This window comes from Artemia franciscana, chromosome 2 (genome assembly GCF_032884065.1).
Source record: "Artemia franciscana chromosome 2, ASM3288406v1, whole genome shotgun sequence".
NCBI lineage: Eukaryota > Metazoa > Arthropoda > Branchiopoda > Anostraca > Artemiidae > Artemia > Artemia franciscana.
Genome location: NC_088864.1, coordinates 41,630,150 through 41,648,543, shown reverse-complemented (window position 1 = coordinate 41,648,543; position 18,394 = coordinate 41,630,150). Strand labels below are relative to the sequence as shown.

Below are 18,394 nucleotides of genomic sequence, written 5' to 3'. Positions count from 1 at the left end.
CAGAAGAAAGGTCACGGATGCGTGTTTATTTTATTTTATTTTTTTTATTTTTTTAGGGGTGATCGTATCGACCCAGTGATCCTAGAACATCGTGAGAGGACTCATTCGAACAGAAATCAAAAGTTCTAGTGTCTTTTTAAGTGAGAAAAAAATTGGAGGGCAACTAGGCCCCCTCCCACGCTAATTTTTTCCCAAAGTCACCCGATCAAAATTCTGATATAGCCATTTTGCTCAGCAAAGTCAAAAAATTTAATAACTATGTCTTTAAGGATGACTTAATCCTCTAAAGTCCCCAGGGGAGGGGCTGCAAGTTGTGAAATTTGTCCATATTTCACATATAGTATAGGTTATTGCAGAGTACAGACATTTTCAGAGGGAAATTTTTTCTAGCGGGTGGGGGGCATGGGAGGGGTTACATGGGAGAATCTTTTCATGGAGGAATTTTGATGGGGGAAGGGAATTTTCCATGAAAGGAGCAACGGATTTCCCAGCATTATTTAAAAAATTATCAAAAATTAAATTTTAAAAAACAAGTTCTTTCGACTGAAAATAAGGAGCAACATTAAAACTTAAAACGGGTCGAGTCGCTCCTTGCTTACAGTTCTTTACCACAAACTGTTTGAAAAAGCTTACTTTGTTTAAATAGTACCTCTATAATTCATTCCCTATCCGAAAACCTGCTTTCGGACAGGATATTTGTAAATTTGGATATTTATAACTACCTTAGCTTCACTATTGTGTATTCAGCTTAATTTTTTATATATATGTACGTATTTTGCTATACGGATATATATATATAGAGGATTGATTAATTTCTTCAGTATTTTATAGTTTAAACCTTGTTTAGAAAAAAATGTATAAAATATTTTAGAAACAATCCTTCTTATGATAGGACAAACGAAGAGTATTCCATCAAAGCTCATGAAGAACAATCCGTAAGTTACAAAAATCTAAAGAGACCCAATAAATCAACCCTTGTATATAAACCCTTTGGTCCTAAAAGGGTCCGCGAAATACAAATTATGTACTGGTGACGATAACTACAAAATTTTTTTTTTACTTTTGCCTATTTTAGGAGTCTATGTTTTTTTTGTTTTTTTTTTTTGAGAACCCAGATTGACCCTTCAATAATCCTGACAAGCACATGTGGGGATGGATTTTCGAGATTTACTCTACTTCCTCGAAGGTTCCTGGTGCTTTGGGATTGGTTTTTTTGTTATAACTGCTTAACAAAGCTTTCAAATGTCATATTAATAGCCATCGCCCCAGAGGTTGCCTTTGTCTTGCTGCCTTCCGGACCAAATACACTCAGCAGAGATCACGAGGACTAAAGAATGCACGTCTTTATACTGATGAACAAAGAGGTATATTCGACCTTTAAGGACGGCAGAGAGTTTAGTAAAGTCAAATCAAATTTTTTAAGTAAAAACAATAGTCGTAAATTTTATATACTAAACAATCAGGCAAATATTGAATGAGTCATATAAATGGCCCACGAATACAGTGAAAATACCACTTGATGCATATTTTATGCTCTTTCCAAACATAATAATCGTTTTTTGGCACAATTCAATTTTTACCTAACCTTTCTAACCTTGAACAAATATATAGCCCATATTATGCATTTCCCATGCCTTTATTGATTCTCGAACTTGTCACTTTCGATTCAATTTATGGGTAACCCGGTTTTAACAAGAGTGAGACTAGCTTAGGTATATAAGCCATATCTAAAATAAGAGAAAAATGTATCATATTTGAGGGTTCGTATAGAGCTTTATATTGAATTCACACCAAAAACAATTATTCTATTCGGAAAGAGTATGAAAAAAAGGCATCGATTGGTATTTTCACTTTTTTCGTAGGTTATTTATATGAATTATTCAATATTTACCATTAATCATTGCAGGCTAACGTTTGAAGACTATTTTTGTGTCATTTATAGATTTTGTGCCATGGAACCAAGCTCACGCAAATCCCAGAAGATATGCCTAGCGGCGTTAATCATCTCTCTTTTACAAGGAATCAAATTCAGGAAATTCGAGGAGATACTCTTTCCCGATATAAATGTTTGAACAAGCTTTATTTAGACGGCAATCCGATCACATCTATCAGACCTTTTGCATTTAAAGATCTTCCACGCTTGGAGGTAAGCAGAAATATCCCTTTATTAACGATTATCAGAGTTTAACAAATATTTGGCAATACTATATTAATAATTAATTTTTTTTAATTTGAACTGAGAAATTCAGTGAGGTCCTTGCTTTTATTGAAGAATTTTTTTTTTAATAATTTAAATCGCAACCTTTAACCAAATGTGTCGTCGTGGAACATGGAAAGAAAATTTTATTTTCAGGTATGTTGTAAACAGAACTAAATTGAAATTCTAAATTTGGGTGCGGTCATAATTTTTTTTCTTTCTTCTTACCTTTTATTTGATGAATCATCAAACAATTTTAAATGTCACAGAAACAGTTGCAAATAAAGAAATCTATTAATTGAACTTTGTTATTGCCAATTTTTCAAATGTTTTTGAAAACCTTAAAAGCTCAGACTCCTAGAATATGAAATTTGTTGAGTTCAAATTTACTTTTATGATATCAAATTCATAGAGGTAATGTGATACCGCATTCACTTTTATGGCTGTTCATGAAAGTTTTCATTAGTATAGCCAGTAGGATAGATAGTCTCAAGGGGACTTTAGACTATCTTTTACGAAGTACTGGATTTTGCTAATCACAACTAATCTTCAATTGAAGTCGATTCTTGTTTCGAACGAACCAAATCAGCCTTAGGAATGTGCTTGGGCTTAACTTAGGCACGTAAATAGACAGTGTTTTGTTACGAACTAAGTGATTATTATTGATTAATTTTCAATGCCCGCAACATCGTGAAAAAGCACCACTTTGAAACTATTTGTAATGCGCAAATGCCGAACACAGGAGGGTCTCTAGGTCGGGGCCCGTCCTGGAATTTCGCGGTTTTATGTTTTTTCTGAGTTTTCCCGTAGTGTTCTTACAATTCCCACGTGTTCGATATTTTGACGAGTTCCTTCCACTCTGAAGCCGAAAATTAATGTTTTAAAGATTATTGACTAATCATCATCTGGTATTAAAGTTGATAAGAAAATTAGGTTTACTTTATTGTGCTACTCCTGGTAGGGCTACTACTTTTATTTAGAGTTGATTTTTGTCGACAAAGAAAATGCAAATGAAGTTACAATAACGTAGAAACTATGATTTTGGAAGTGTTTTCAGTAATTTACATTTTTTTTTTAATTGCTGATTGTAGTAGATAGAGTACACTACGCAGAACGCTTCTTGTGAACTTAAAACACAGTCCTAAAGAAATGAATTCAAAATTGACTTTTGGAGATATAAACTTCGCGCACGAATGAAAGAACAGTTAATCATGGCTACAGTGATAGCAGCAAGTTCTACAACCCAGTTAAGAGCGAACCAAGACCCACAGCAACATAAAGCCTAAAATTGTTTTTTTTTTTTTTTTTACTGTCTATTGAAAAAAAAATATGCCATTTGCAGCTGTTTCAAGAACGGAAACTATTATTTCGATTAACCTCAAGAGTAAAATGTTATTTTACATTATTTTAATGTTTATATATCGAGAAATCTGGGAAAAAGAACCTGAAGCCCCTCGCAAATGGCGTCCAGCCGATATGAAAGGTAAACCATTGAAATTGCCATTGTCGAGAACCTTATACATGATACTTACAGCCCCCCTCCCACCTTAAACAACAAGGAAAATCCCTTTTGTATGACTCGCACTGATGTTTCCTCTTATTTCTGCTTGGTGATTTTCTTCGACTCGAACGGGACACTGAAACACCATAGAGCTGTTTAATGGCTCATTTTAAATTTAGTTTTTACAATTTAGTTAATTTTAGTTAATTTTTTTTATATTTACATATTTTTTCACATTTAGTTAATTTTTTTTATAGATTTGACCTGAAAAAGCTATCATAAAGTGCCATGTGGCACCAAAAAGTATACTTGGTGTTGTTTTTCTATTTTTAAATTGAAATATCTTGAATTGCCATGAAACGTATTTTTTTTACGCATATATTGAGATAAATATTTCACTTTTTAATGTTTTTTATCAAACAGTTCGTGGTAACGAACTGTAGTAAGGAGCGACCCGGCTCAATAGTAACCAAAACTCTAAAAAATTGAATTTTGATATCAATAGCTACATCAAAAGAATCGCATTTTAATGCTGATTTTAAATATATAAGTTTCATCAAGTTTAGTCTTACCCATCAAAAGTTACGAGCCTGAGAAAATTTGCCTTATTTAGGAAAATAGGGGGAAACACCCCCTAAAAGTGGTAGGATCTTAACGAAAATGACAACATCAGATTCAGCGTCTCAGAGGACCCTACTGTAGAAGTTTCAAGCTCTTATCTACAAAAATGTGGAATTTTCTATTTTTTGCCAGAAGACAAATCACGGGTGCGTGTTTATTTGTTTGTTTGTTTTTTTTTTGTTTTTTTTTTTTCCAGGGGTCATCGTATCGACCAAGTGGTCCTAGAATGATGCAAGAGGGCTCTTTCTAACGGAAATGAAAAGTTCTAGTGCCCTTTTTAAGTGACCAAAAAAATTGGAGGGCATCTAGGCCCCCTCCCACGCTCTTTTTTCCCAAAGTCAACGGATCAAAATTTTGAGATAGCCATTTTGTTCAACATAGTCGAAAACCATAAAACCATGTCTTTGGGGATGACTTACTCCCCCACAATCCCTGGGGGAGGGGCTGCAAGTTACAAACTTTGACCAGTGTTTACATATAGTAATGGTTATTGGGAAGTGTACAGACGTTTTCAGGGGGATTTTATTTTGCTTGGGGGTGGGGCTGAGGAGAGGTGGCTATGTTGGAGGATCTTTCCTTGGAGGAATCTGTCATGGGGGAAGAAAAATTCAATGAAAAGGGCGCAGGATTCTCAAGCATTACTATAAGAAAACAATGAAAAATAAACATGAAAACGTTTTTTCAAATGAAAGGAAGAAGTAGCATTGAAACTTAAAACGAACAGAGATTATTACGCATATGAGGGGTTCTAAAAATACTTTAGCATAAAGAGTGAGGTATTTAGGAGGAGATAAATACCTTGCTCTTTATGCTAAAGTATTTTTAGTAATTTAAACTATTTATTCTACGGCCTTTCTGATTCAGGGGTCATTCTTAAAGAATTGGGACAAAACTTACGATTTAGTGTAAAGAGCGAGGTATTAACGAGGGTACAAACCCCCTCGTATACATATTAAAAATATAAGGTTATGAAAGTTTGTTACGTAAGTTAATTGTTAAGTTACGTATATTTTTTACTAATAAAAACGTTCGTTAAATATTAAAAGTTCTAGTTGCCTTTTTAAGTAACCGAAAAATTGGAGGGCAACTAGGCCTCCTTCTCCACCCCTTATTTCTCAAAATCGTCTGATCAAAACTAAGAGAAAGCCATTTAGCAAAGAAAAAAGAATTATTATACAAATCTCATTTTAATAATTTATGTGCGGAGAGCCAAAACCAAACATGCATTAATTCAAAAACGTTCAGAAATTAAATAAAAAAAAATAATTTTTTTAGCTGAAAGTAAGGAGCGACATTAAAACTTAAAACGAACAGAAATTACTCCGTATATGAAATGAGTTGTCCCCTCCGCAATCCCTCGCTCTTTACGCTAAAGTTTGACTCTTTGCCACAATTCTACATTTTAAAAAAAATTAAAAGCTTTAGCGTAAAGAGCGAGGGATTGCGGAGGGGACAACTCATTTCATATACGGAGTAATTTCTGTTCGTTTTAAGTTTTAATGTCGCTCCTTACTTTCAGCTAAAAAAATTATTTTTTTTATTTAATTACTACAGGGATGGGCTGTTCGTATACTTACAGTTCATTAACACAAACTGTTTGACAACCAGGATTATTTGAAAGCTAACAAAATTAATAAGCACAGGGAAGGATTAAATAGAAACTATAGTTTTTATAGAGCTGATAATACTTTACTGAACGATTTGGGTGTCATTCCTTTACCCGTGTTAGATGCTTGGTGCTGCCAGGCTGAGCAGTTTTAGCTGGTTTCCGCCAATTGAGCTAGAAATATACTTATATATACTTATATATACGCACACACACCCACACACACACACACACACACACACATATATATATATATATATATATATATATATATATATATATATATATATATATATATATATATATATATATATATATATATATATATATATACTAGCTGTTGGGGTGGCGCTTCGCGCCACCCCAACCCCTTGTTGGTGGGGGCGCTTCGCGCCCCCCCCAAGCCCCCCCGCGCGCGTAAGTCGTTACGCGCCATAATAGTTACGCGCCATTGTAGTTGTGTCCCTATGTCCCACCTGTGATATATATATATATATATATATATATATATATATATATATATATATATATATATATATATATATATATATATATATATATATATATATATATATATATATATATATATATATATATATATATATATATATATATATATATATATATATATGGTTTTAACTACGTAAAACTTGCGAATATACAACATTCTTTGCTGTCCCATTGTCTTTGCATATAAATAGATTGTCAGGTTTACCGACTGTTGAACATGCAACATATAATGGTCCATGGGAAAACAATCTGTATTCAGATCTATACCTCATGATTCTAATGATTGCCCTTGAGCTTTGTTGATGGTGATTGCTAATCGACCATTCCCTGTCCCGGTGTCCCGGTCGTCATTTATATCCCCCTGTTTCCCCCGGTGTCCCCGTTGTAGTTGTGTCCCTGTGTCCCGGTCGTCATTTATATTCCCTGTGCCCCGGTCGTCATTTGTATCCCGGTGTCCCGGTCTGTATATACATTCGTTTTTTAGTTTTGTTTTTCTCCTTTTTTTTCCTTTTTTTTTCTTTTTTAGTTTATTTAGATTTTTAGATTTTTTAGTTTTTTTATTAGTTTTTAGTTTTTTTTTCTTTTTTTTTGTAGTTTTTACCTTCTTTTTAGTTTTGTTAGTTTTTTTTTTTACTTATGTCCTGGTCGTCATTTATACTCCCTGTGTCCCGGTGCTTTGTTGATTGCTAATCGAACATTCCTTTTGTCCTGGTCGCTTTCTCTTTGAGTGTCGTCATTTATTTTTTTCTTTTTTAGTTCTTTTAGTTTTTACCTTTTTTAGTTTTTTTTTAGTTTTTTAGATGAAAATTTTTTTTAGTTTTTTCCTTTTTTTCTTTTTAGTTTTTTATTGGTTTTTACCTTTATTTTAGCTTATTTTTCAGTTTTTTCCTTTTTTTAGTTTTTTTTTATTTTTTATTTTTTTTAGTTTTTTACCTTTTTTTAGTTTTTTTAGTTTTTTTAGTTTTTTAGCTTTTTTACTTTTTTATTAGTTTTTAGTTTTTTTTGTAGTTTTTGCCTTTTTTTTAGTTTTTTCAGTTTTTTTTTTAGTTTTTTATTGGTTTTTACCTTTATTTTAGCTTATTTTTCAGTTTTTTCCTTTTTTTTAGTTTTTTTTAGTTTTTAGTTTTTTTAGTTTTTTACCTTTTTTTAGTTTTTTGTAGTTTTTTTAGTTTTTTAGCTTTTTTATTTTTTTTATTAGTTTTTAGTTTTTTTTGTAGTTTTTGCCTTTTTTAGTTTTTTTAGTTTTTTACCTTTTTTTAGTTTTTTGTAGTTTTTTTAGTTTTTTAGCTTTTTTATTTTTTTTATTAGTTTTTAGTTTTTTTTGTAGTTTTTGCCTTTTTTAGTTTTTTTAGTTTTTTAGCTTTTTTATTAGTTTTTAGTTTTTTTTTTGTAGTTTTTGCCTTTTTTTAGTTTTTTTCTTTTTAGTTTTTTTGTAGTTTTTACCTTCTTTTTACTTTTGTTAGTTTTTTTTTTTACTTATGTCCTGGTCGTCATTTATACTCCCTGTGTCCCGGTGCTTTGTTGATTGCTAATCGAACATTCCTTTTGTCCTGGTCGCTTTCTCTTTGAGTGTCGTCATTTATTTTTTTCTTTTTTAGTTCTTTTAGTTTTTACCTTTTTTAGTTTTTTTTAGTTTTTTAGATGAAAATTTTTTTTAGTTTTTTCCTTTTTTCTTTTTAGTTTTTTATTGGTTTTTACCTTTATTTTAGCTTATTTTTCAGTTTTTTCCTTTTTTTTAGTTTTTTTATTTTTTATTTTTTTTTAGTTTTTTACCTTTTTTTAGTTTTTTTAGTTTTTTTAGTTTTTTAGCTTTTTTACTTTTTTTATTAGTTTTTAGTTTTTTTCTAGTTTTTGCCTTTTTTTAGTTTTTTCAGGTTTTTTTTTTAGCTTTTTATTGGTTTTTACCTTTATTTTAGCTTATTTTTCAGTTTTTCCTTTTTATTATTTTTTTTTAGTTTTTAGTTTTTTTATTTTTTTACCTTTTTTAGTTTTTTTAGTTTTTTTAGTTTTTTAGCTTTTTTATTTTTTTTATTAGTTTTTAGTTTTTTTGTAGTTTTTGCCTTTTTTAGTTTTTTCAGTTTTCAGTTTTGTCATCTGATCCAGTTTTTTCAGGTGACGTCACCTGATCCACAGATCCACAGATCCACACACAGACAACTTATTTTTATATATATAGATATATATAGATATATATATAGATATATATAGATATATATATATATATATATATATATATATATATATATATATATATATATATATATATATATATATATATATATATATATATATATATATATATATATATATATATATATATATATATATATATATATATATATATATATATATATATATATATTAAAATCGATTTTGTGTATGTGCATGTGTGTGTTTGTGTCCTTTGTGCATTACTACACTGTTCGTCCGATCGCCAAGAAGTTGTTGAGTACACTCTTGCGAAGTTTAAGGTATGCAACTCCCCTCCAAGGCTCTCTTTATACTTCTTGTGCTGATTGAAATTAGAGACCACTCAACAAAAATAATTGACAGTTGAAAATATTTGAAGCTAGATAAATGTACAAAACTGGGTGAATTTGCTTAAAACCTATACAAGATTACTTCAATTTTAAGTGACAGGTGAAATTAACTAGAATTCGCCAGTCTCGGGATGCCAGTTTCTGATTTGGGATGCTGTTAACCCCTAAACCTTGTCATGACATTTTTCATACTATTAAACTTTCAAATGGGAAGCTTTGAAAGTGTCTCAGTTTTTTTTGTTTTTTGTTTTTTTACAGAAAATGTCGATAGATCGAAAGTAAAACAGTTCAAAATAGGGATGAAACCTTTTTATTGACAGTGAATAGATATAAAATTATTTAACTGGATATTTCGAACACATACACAGTGTTCATCATCAGCAGTAAAGTTGTACTGCTGATGATGAACACTGTGTATGTGTTCGAAATATCCAGTTAAATAATTTTATATTTATTGACTGTCAATAAAAAGGTTTCATCCCTATTTTGAACTGTTTTACTTTCGTCATGGAAAGGCAGTGTGGTCTTCGAAGTTATCTACTACGATAGATCGATTGATAGGTCCGTAGGTATAAATTTTGAATCTACTACCAGACATTCATCAAACGGTATATTTTTTATAGCAAGATTCATGGTGTTGGTAAATCACGGTAGATACATATTTTAGAACGCTTTGCAGAGCTAAACATCGTTTTTAGCAGCTTTGTTATAACTTTTCAACAGATTTTGTTGTCCTTGCAAATATCCAGCCAACCATAGATTGGTCTATTGGGAATCAAAATCCGTATTTCAATATGCAATGAAGGGAGGATTTTTCTAGGAAAATGCAGCGAAAATGACAGATTTATGTTCTTAAAAAATCAAAGTCGATAATAGGTATACAGTATATAAGCATGAATTTTCAAATTTCACCAATAATTTCATTTTAGTATTGAAAAACCAAAAATGGTAAGTGCTTCATTGCTTTTATAAGTTAGATAAACAACTTAATATAGAAGTCGTAGAAAAAAAAATATTTGCTTCTGTTTTTAGTTTGAACTGGAACCATTGAGGATTGCTCCTTATTTATATTCTGAGTAACATTTGTTAATGATGGTTGTCATGACTTTAATAATCTTATTAAAATAGACCAATGTCGCGTGGAAGTCAAAAATCGGAAGATGCAGTCCTCAGAAATATTTTGTACTACAATTTTGTTCTTTCATTTATCCTAAAATACAACTAATTTTAATTATCATTGGCAGAACATTCAAGTTTTGTGATGATTAACGTTTGCTTACCCATTATTTTTATGGGGAAACATTTTGTTTTCTTTGTACAAGCAGGAAACGCTAACGTAATGATATACTCGCATTTCTAATAGAATAATAACAATCTCGTAACAATCACCTGTGTCAAGGGATAGTAGAAGGGAGCTGCTCGATCTCTAAAATATGAAACAATATTGTCTGGGGAATATTTTTCTTTCGCACATAGGCATAGAGTACGGGGAGTCAGGGAGCCAAGGCCCCTCCTGAGTCTCCCAAGAACTTAAAGGCTATTCTCTGAAAAGTAGTCAAATATCTAAAAAAAAAATTCAGTACCCGTTTACATAAGCCCCTCCTTCCTTCTGGGAACTTGCAACTTCGCCTCTGTATGGGTTAACTAAGGGGATGGGGGACATGCTGTTGATGCTAAACGATGCTGATAAGAAACGATATTACACTGTTGTTTATGTTGATCACGTAATCCTATCCAAATGGAATTTTTAACCTTCTGACTGGGTGCGTTTATACCTACCTAAGCATTGGCACAAAATTTCATCAATGAACTCTGAATGCAACGCCAAAACTACAGACTAGTATTTAAACTTGAAACAACCGGTACTAACACTCCTTATATGGTTTTGACTGAAATTGCGTCAAGCTAAGCAAGCGTAAATCATATTCATGTATAAGTTCCAGTATGATTTGTTGAGGTCTTTTTCCGCATAGCTAAGCCTCCATAACAAATGACTAAAAAGGAACAATTATCCAATACTCAAGCAGGTTTATCTGGTAAATTTTAAATGTTACTTTTCTGAAGCTGGGAAGGTGGGTTTATCTAGCCATCAATCTTAAAAGCCTGTATAAGTGCACTATGATTGTAATGTAATTTATATGGTTCGGGGACAAAATACTTTTTTGTCAGATTGTTTTAGTGGAATAAAAGTAAATGCCGATATACTAAGTGGGTGCACTTTTTATGGGATTTTTTTTTTTAAAGGAATTTAGAGCAAAAAATCTTAAGGAGCACCCTTACATTCTTTCGTTTCTCTTTTATTCTGGTTAGGTCTACCACCAAAACTGACGTTTTTTCTTCTAATACTAATCGTAATTTTTATTTCGGCCCCTTCCTAAGTACTGGCACGTACGCGGGATTTAGAGAACCAGAAATGCCTAGAAATTCGGAAACTTTGCGACTTTTAAGGAAATTTGCCCCCCCCCCAAGTATAATGACCCCTATGCCTGATTTAGTAAGGACTGAAAAATCACCTCAAAGAATATGGATTTTGACAGATTTTACTAAGCAACTTTCTACTTGTGCATAGTTTTTATATTTGCTTTGTTTACAGAGAATAGGGTTGGTCGTGTCTGGTACCATCTGTATCACATGAAAATGAGAGGGAAATGATAGGGGATGGTGAGTCTTCCCATCCTGATAAATTTCAAACAACGTAAATATGTATGATTGCACAAAAACACTTAGAAATTAGAACTGTAATTTGTTTTCACAGATCATTTCAAACAAAGAAAAATCAATACGTTTTTTTCTTTAATCTTCGGAAGACGGAGAAGGATTTGTTAGATGTTTGCCAGAGGAATTGTCTGCGAGTAGTTAGGTTACCCGTTTGATTGACCGTATTTCGACCAGTTAACCGTACAAAATGTGATTTTATCCCACTTTCTAGGGCTGCAACAACAGAAAGATCGAAATGATTAGGACACATTTTGCAGATGAAGGATGACAGATTGCCAAAAATCGTCTTTTTTGGACCAAGCGAAAATCAGGTCATTCCTGATTGGGGTGGGAAGATGTCGTAAGAATGTATTTAAAGGAAGCTAAAATTTCTTCGGAGGGTTTAAAGGGGGAAGCTATGAGTAGGTCGGGGTAGAGAGGGCGTGCAAAGATGGGTTGGCCTCAGGTGGCTTGGTCCTAAAGTGAGCTGTTGGTAGTAATAGTAGTAGTAGTTTTACAGGGATTCTTTTTGTGGATTTGTTTTTCCTGCTATTGTTGCCCTGATTTTGCGCTTGAGATGGCTGTCGAAAAAGAAGAGTCTAAGAGCATGGATATATAGCAAATCCACAAAGAAAGGTGTAAGAAGACCAATAAGGCCTGCAATATACGCCTGTAACATAAATTCATTCATAAACATGAGTATCGACTATTCATATCATTTCGATAAAAAAACATTTTTTTTGTATTATCATGCAACACACATACAAATATCAAAACAAAACATCCTTACTTCGAGGTTTTGATGCACACGATTTATTTTTGCTAATTTTCATCAATTCAACGTCCATGGGAGAAAAATACCTTTCTTTTTCTTTTGTCCGGACTTTCTCATCTAATTACGGAAATTGACACAGCATGATTTGTTTAAACCTAATGTGTTATATGTAAAAACCGATTATCCCCCTTCTTTTCGGTGACTGGATTTTCTTTTTTCCTATGGGAAATTTAGTCTATCCCATACAAAGAGGAAATGGAAATGTGCTTAGATCTGACGCTAGAAAGACTAATTGCTTCTAGTCGAAGTTGGTTTCACGCTCCCACTTTAATGTGCTTATTACTTCAGATCCAAGCATGATTTATGCATACAAAATGAAGTCGGCATAGGGTCATTCTGGCAACTGTCATTTTTGTGAAAATTTCAATGAAGAAAAGGATTTATTCCGGAAGACCAATTTTTAAGAATTTACTTTTCCAGGACCGTCGTCTCCTTGAAGGGAAACAATAGTCTTTTTCAATAAATGAAGGAAACTAATGGTTTTATTACTTTTATTATTCAGATTTATTGTTTCTGATTTAAACGGTCAGGGATTCCCACTCTTTTCCAAATCCATGCTTCATAGAACTTCATAAATACAGTCTCAATCCCTTCTTTGAGTAATGCTTATTATCTGAAATACTACTGTATCTTGGTGTTGGTTACCATGGTATCATGGTAATTATTAGAATTGTTTTTTAATGTTTTTCTGATGAGAGTAAAGAGCAAAGTGGAAAGGAAAAAAAATTACTACCTTGAAGTTTATGATACGTATTTTTGAAGAATTGTTTAAAAAGACTGGTTTTTAATTTTAATTTGCTTTAGTGTTTTAGAGATAGCTTTTTCCACCCCTTGGATTTTTAAAAATATTTTCTTTTGAATATTTTCATTAGAAAATGTCCTTTGGGTATTTTAATTGAAAAGCTAAAAACAACAAATTTACCCCCTTGTTGATATTAAAAATAGATTTTGCCTTTCTCAAAACTGTATTTTTGTAAATTGGCATGACTGGCCCAAGGGAGCCGGCAGAAAATTTTCCAGGGAGGGGGCAGACGCCAAAATAGTAGTGGTGGTTGGGTGATAGTTTAAGTGGTTTAAGGCACTAAGCTATGACTTTACCCCGAAGATGACGAATTTGCAATCAATAAAATTATGCGAAGCTAATTGATCTAAAAGTATCAGTAACTGTATTTTAGGCTTCCTAGTTACAAAAGAAGTAATGCCAAACGGTAGCAGTACTTGATTCAACCAAGTAGATTCAATTTATTTGTAATGAAATTAGGCTACGATTGATGATCTGTAATTGCGTATCAGCAACAATGAAGGAGGGTGAGTTATTGTTTAGGTGGGGCTGGGTAGATTCCTACAAAAGTACATTTTAATGGACAAACTGCTTACTCTTCCTGAGGCTTCAGATAAATGTTGAAAGAGGTAGGGGGAGTAGGAATTATTTAAAATATTTCTCTATACAGCTAAAATGTTACATTCCCATATCTACCAGCAGATAGGTGGAAAGGGCAAGACAGGTCATTATCAGCCCCGCCAGGGAATTTCTTTGGGGTGGCAAATACTGCTAGGAACTCAGTTTTAGCATTTTTAAACGGTAATATTTGTCTTTCTCTATTTATATGAAGTACTTTAATGTATTTAAACGAAGGTATGTAATATGCTTGTCGACAAGAAAATCCTATTGTAGTGGTTGTGATGGCTTCAGTTATGTAGAAGATCAAAAGTCTCACAGAACATTACTAGTACATTACTTTTCATTGCCATTTTTTTAAGTATATTCAACTTCTATCCAAAATTGAAACTGCAAATTTGAACGTAGGCCGGTACTAATCAACGTACAATTATTGATTTACACATTTTAAAAGCAATTAATCAGGGATTTAAGGGACCGGTACTTTAAATTATATCTTGGTTAGGCCTGGGTATTATTTGGAAAACAATCAGAAAATAAATATAAAAAAAGAGCTTTTCAACTGAAAGCAAGGAACGGATTTGGAACCTATATGAACAGAATATTCTTTGTATGAAGGGGGCTGTCTGCTCCTTAGCTCCTTACTCTTTACTGTGAAGTTTGACCTTTTTCCAATTTCAAGAAAATGAACAATTGGAAAAAAAAATTTCAAAGCACTAAAAAACTTTTGTTTAATGAAAAAGATGTTGAGAAGGGGGCAGTCCCCCTTACATACAGAGTAATTCATACTAACTTTGTTTTTAACTTGCTCCTTAGTTTAGTTGAAAAGCCTTTTCGATTTGTTTCATTAAAATTTATGAAACTGTAAAGTTTAACAAATATAGTACTTTCGGTACCACAGAAGAAACTATCAATATTTCAACGGTTTCTATTTGGATTTTGATGGATAATTAAATAAAAAAAAACTAGTTTTTTTAACTGAAAGTAAGGAGCGACATTAAAACTTAAAACGAACAGAAATTACTCCGTATATGAAATGGGTTGTCCCCTCCGCAGTCCCACGCTCTTTACGCTAAAGTTTGACTCTTTGCCGCAATTCTACTTTTTAAAACAATTAAAAACTTTAGCGTAAAGAGCGTGGGACTGCGGAGGGGACAACCCATTTCATATACGGAGTAATTTCTGTTCGTTTTAAGTTTTAATGTCGCTCCTTACTTTCAGTTAAAAAAACTAGTTTTTTTATTTAATTTCTGAACGTTTTTGAATTAATGCATGTTTGATTTTGGCTCTCCGCACATAAATTATTGAAATGAAATTAGTATATTAATTTTTTTTTGGCTAAATGGCTTTCTCTTAGTTTCGATCAGACGATTTTGAGAAATAAGGGGTGGGGAAGGAGGCCTAGCTGCCCTCCAATTTTCGGTTACTTAAAAAGGCTACTAGAACTTTTAATATTCAACGAACGTTTTTATTAGTAAAAAATATACGTAACTTAAGAATTAACTTACGTAACAAACTTTTATATTCTTATATTTTCATTATGTATACGAGGGGGTTTGTACCCTCGTTAATGCCTCGCTCTTTACACTAAATCGTAAGTTTTGTCCCAATTCTTTGAGAATGACCCCTGAATCAAAAAGGCCGTAGAATAAATAGTTGAAATCACTAAAAGTATTTTAGCATAAAGAGCGAGGTATTTATCTCCTCCTAAATACCTCGCTCTTTATGCTAAAGTATTTTTAGAACCCCTCATATGCGTAATAATATCTGTTCGTTTTAAATTTCAATGCTATTCCTTACTTTCATTTGAAAAAAACGTTTTCATGTTTATTTTTTCATTGTTTTTTTTATAGTAATGCTAGAAAATCCTGCGCCCTTTTCATTGAGTTTTTCTTCCCCCACGACATATTCCTCAAAGGAAAGATCCTCCCACAAAGCCCTTTCCCATCAACCCCACCCCCCCCAAACCAAAAAATCCCCATGAAAACGTCTCTACACTTCCCAATAACCATTACTAAAAGTAAACACTGGTCAAAGTTTGTAACTTGCACCCCCTCCCTCAGGGATTGTGGGGGAGTAAGTCATTCCCAAAGACATATTTATTATGGTTTTCGACTATGCTGAACAAAATGGCTATCTTAAAATTTTAATCTATTGACTTTTGGAAAAAATGAGCATGGGAGGGGGCCTATTTGCCCTGCAATTTTTTTGGTCACTTAAAAAGGGCGCTAGCACTTTCCATTTCCGTTAGACTGAGCCCTCTCGCGACATTGTAGGACCAATTGGTCGATAAGATGACCCCTGGAAAAAAAAAACAAATAAAAACAAACAAACAAATAAACACGCACCCGTGATTTGTCTTCTGGCAAAAAATAGCAAATTCCACATTTTTTAGATAAGAGCTTGAAATTTTTGCTATAGAGTTCTCTGATATACCGTATGCGATAGTGTGATTTTCGTTAAGATTCTATGACTTTTAGGGGATATTTCCCCCTTTTTCCAAAATAGGGCAAATTTTCTCAGGCTCGTAACTTTTGATGACAAAGACTAAATTAATTGAAACTTATATATTTAGAATCAGCGTATAAAGTCGATTCTTTTGATGTATCTTTTAGCATCAAAATTCCGTTTTTTAGAGTTTCGTTTACTATTGAGCCGGGTCGCCCCTTACTACAGTTCCTTACCACGAACTGTTTGAAAAGAAAATAATTCGGTATTTCGGGGCTTCTGACATTATTACTCTTTTGCGGAAGTTAGGCTCAAAATTTAAAAAGGATTATATTTTTTCTCTGGGCCCCTTCCACCTCTTAGTTCGTTTATTTTCCCGTTAGTTTTCACCTGTTTTCGCTTTATAGTTGTGTTATCTCTTAGCAGTTCTTTCGTTAGTTGAGTTATGGTTGTGTTATATATGTTTTATCGCTCGTATAGTTGTGTTATTTTCAAATTATACTCCATAATAGAGAGGCTCCGAACACCCAGCATTGTATATTAAGCTCTTAATTTGACGTTTTTTTCTAACGTGACCAGATTCGTCCTGCGCCCTTTTCATTGAATTTTTTCCCCCATGGCATATTTCTCCAAGGAAAGATCCTCCCACATAGCCCCCTCCCTCAACCCTGCCCCCAAAACCAAAAAAATCCCCCTGAAAACGTCTGTACACTTCCCAATAACCATTATTATATGTAAACACTGGTTGAAGTTTGTAACTTGCAACCCCTCCCCAGGGACTGTGGGGGAGTAAGTCATCCCCAGAAACGTAGTTATTATGATTTTCGACTATTCTAAACAAAATGGCTGTCTCAAAATTTTGATCCGTTGACTTTGGGGAAAAAATCAGCGTGGGAGGGGGCCTAGATGCCCTCCAATTTTTTTGGTTACTTGAAAAGGGCACTAGAACTTTTCATTTACGTTAGAATGAGCCCTCTTGCGACATTCTAGGACCACTTTGTCGATACGATGACCCCTGGGAAAAAAACAAAAAAACAAACAAATAAACACGCACCCGTGATTTGTCTTCTGGCAAAAAATGCAAAATTCCACATTTTTGTAGATAGGAGGTTGAAACTTAAACAGTAGGGTTCTCTGATACGCTGAATCTGATGGTGTCATTTTCGTTAAGATCCTACGACTTCTAGGGGGTGTTTCCCCCTATGTTCCTAAATAAGGCAAATTTTCTCAGGCTCGTAACTTTTGATGGCTAAGACTAAACTTGATGAAACTTATATATTTAAAATCAGCATTAAAATGCAATTCTTTTGATGTAGCTATTGATATCAAAATTCAATTTTTTAGAGTTTTGGTTACTATTGAGCCGGATCGCTCCTTACTACAGTTCGTTACCACGAACTGTTTGATTAAATAAAAAAAAAAGTTTTTTTAACTGAAAGTAAGGAGCGACATTAAAACTTAAAATGAACAGAAATTACTTCGTATATGAAAGAGGCGGCTTCCTCATCAACGCACCGCTCTTTACGCTAAAGTTTGACTCTGTCTCTCCATTCTTCTTTTTAAAACAGTAAAAAACTTTAGCGTAAAGAGCGGGGCGTTGATGAGGAAGCAGCCTCTTTCATATACGAAGTAATTTCTGTTCGTTTTAAGTTTTAATGTCGCTCCTTACTTTCAGTAAAAAAACTTGTTTTTTTTATTTAATCTCTGAACGTTTTTGAATCAATGCATGTTTTGATTTTGGCTCTCCGCAGAGGAATAATTAAAACGAAATTTGCATATTTTTTTTTTTTTTGGCTAAATGGCTTTCTCATAATTTTGATCGAATGATTTTGAGAAAAAAAGAGCGGGGGAGGAAGCCTAGTTGCCCTCCGATTTTTTGGTTAATTAAAAAGGCAACTAGAACTTTTAATTTTTTACGAATATTTTTATTAGTAAAAGATTTACGTAACTTATAAATTAGCTTACGTAAAGAGTTTTTGTATTCTCATATATTTATTACACATATGAGGGGGTTCGCCCCCTTGTCAGATCCTCGCTCTT

General features: G+C 32.9%; 1 protein-coding gene across 5 annotated transcripts in view; it reads left to right on the top strand.

The window, feature by feature from the left end:
- The window catches only part of LOC136041754 (leucine-rich repeat-containing protein 70-like), an 88,501-nt gene that overhangs the window by 32,648 nt on the left and 37,459 nt on the right, over positions 1 to 18,394 (top strand). For all 5 annotated transcript variants that reach the window (XM_065726531.1, XM_065726515.1, XM_065726520.1 and 2 more), the window contains exon 3: positions 1,943 to 2,146. In XM_065726531.1, the coding sequence (XP_065582603.1) occupies positions 1,943 to 2,146 (204 nt within the window). The remainder of the gene's footprint in view (positions 1 to 1,942; positions 2,147 to 18,394) is intronic.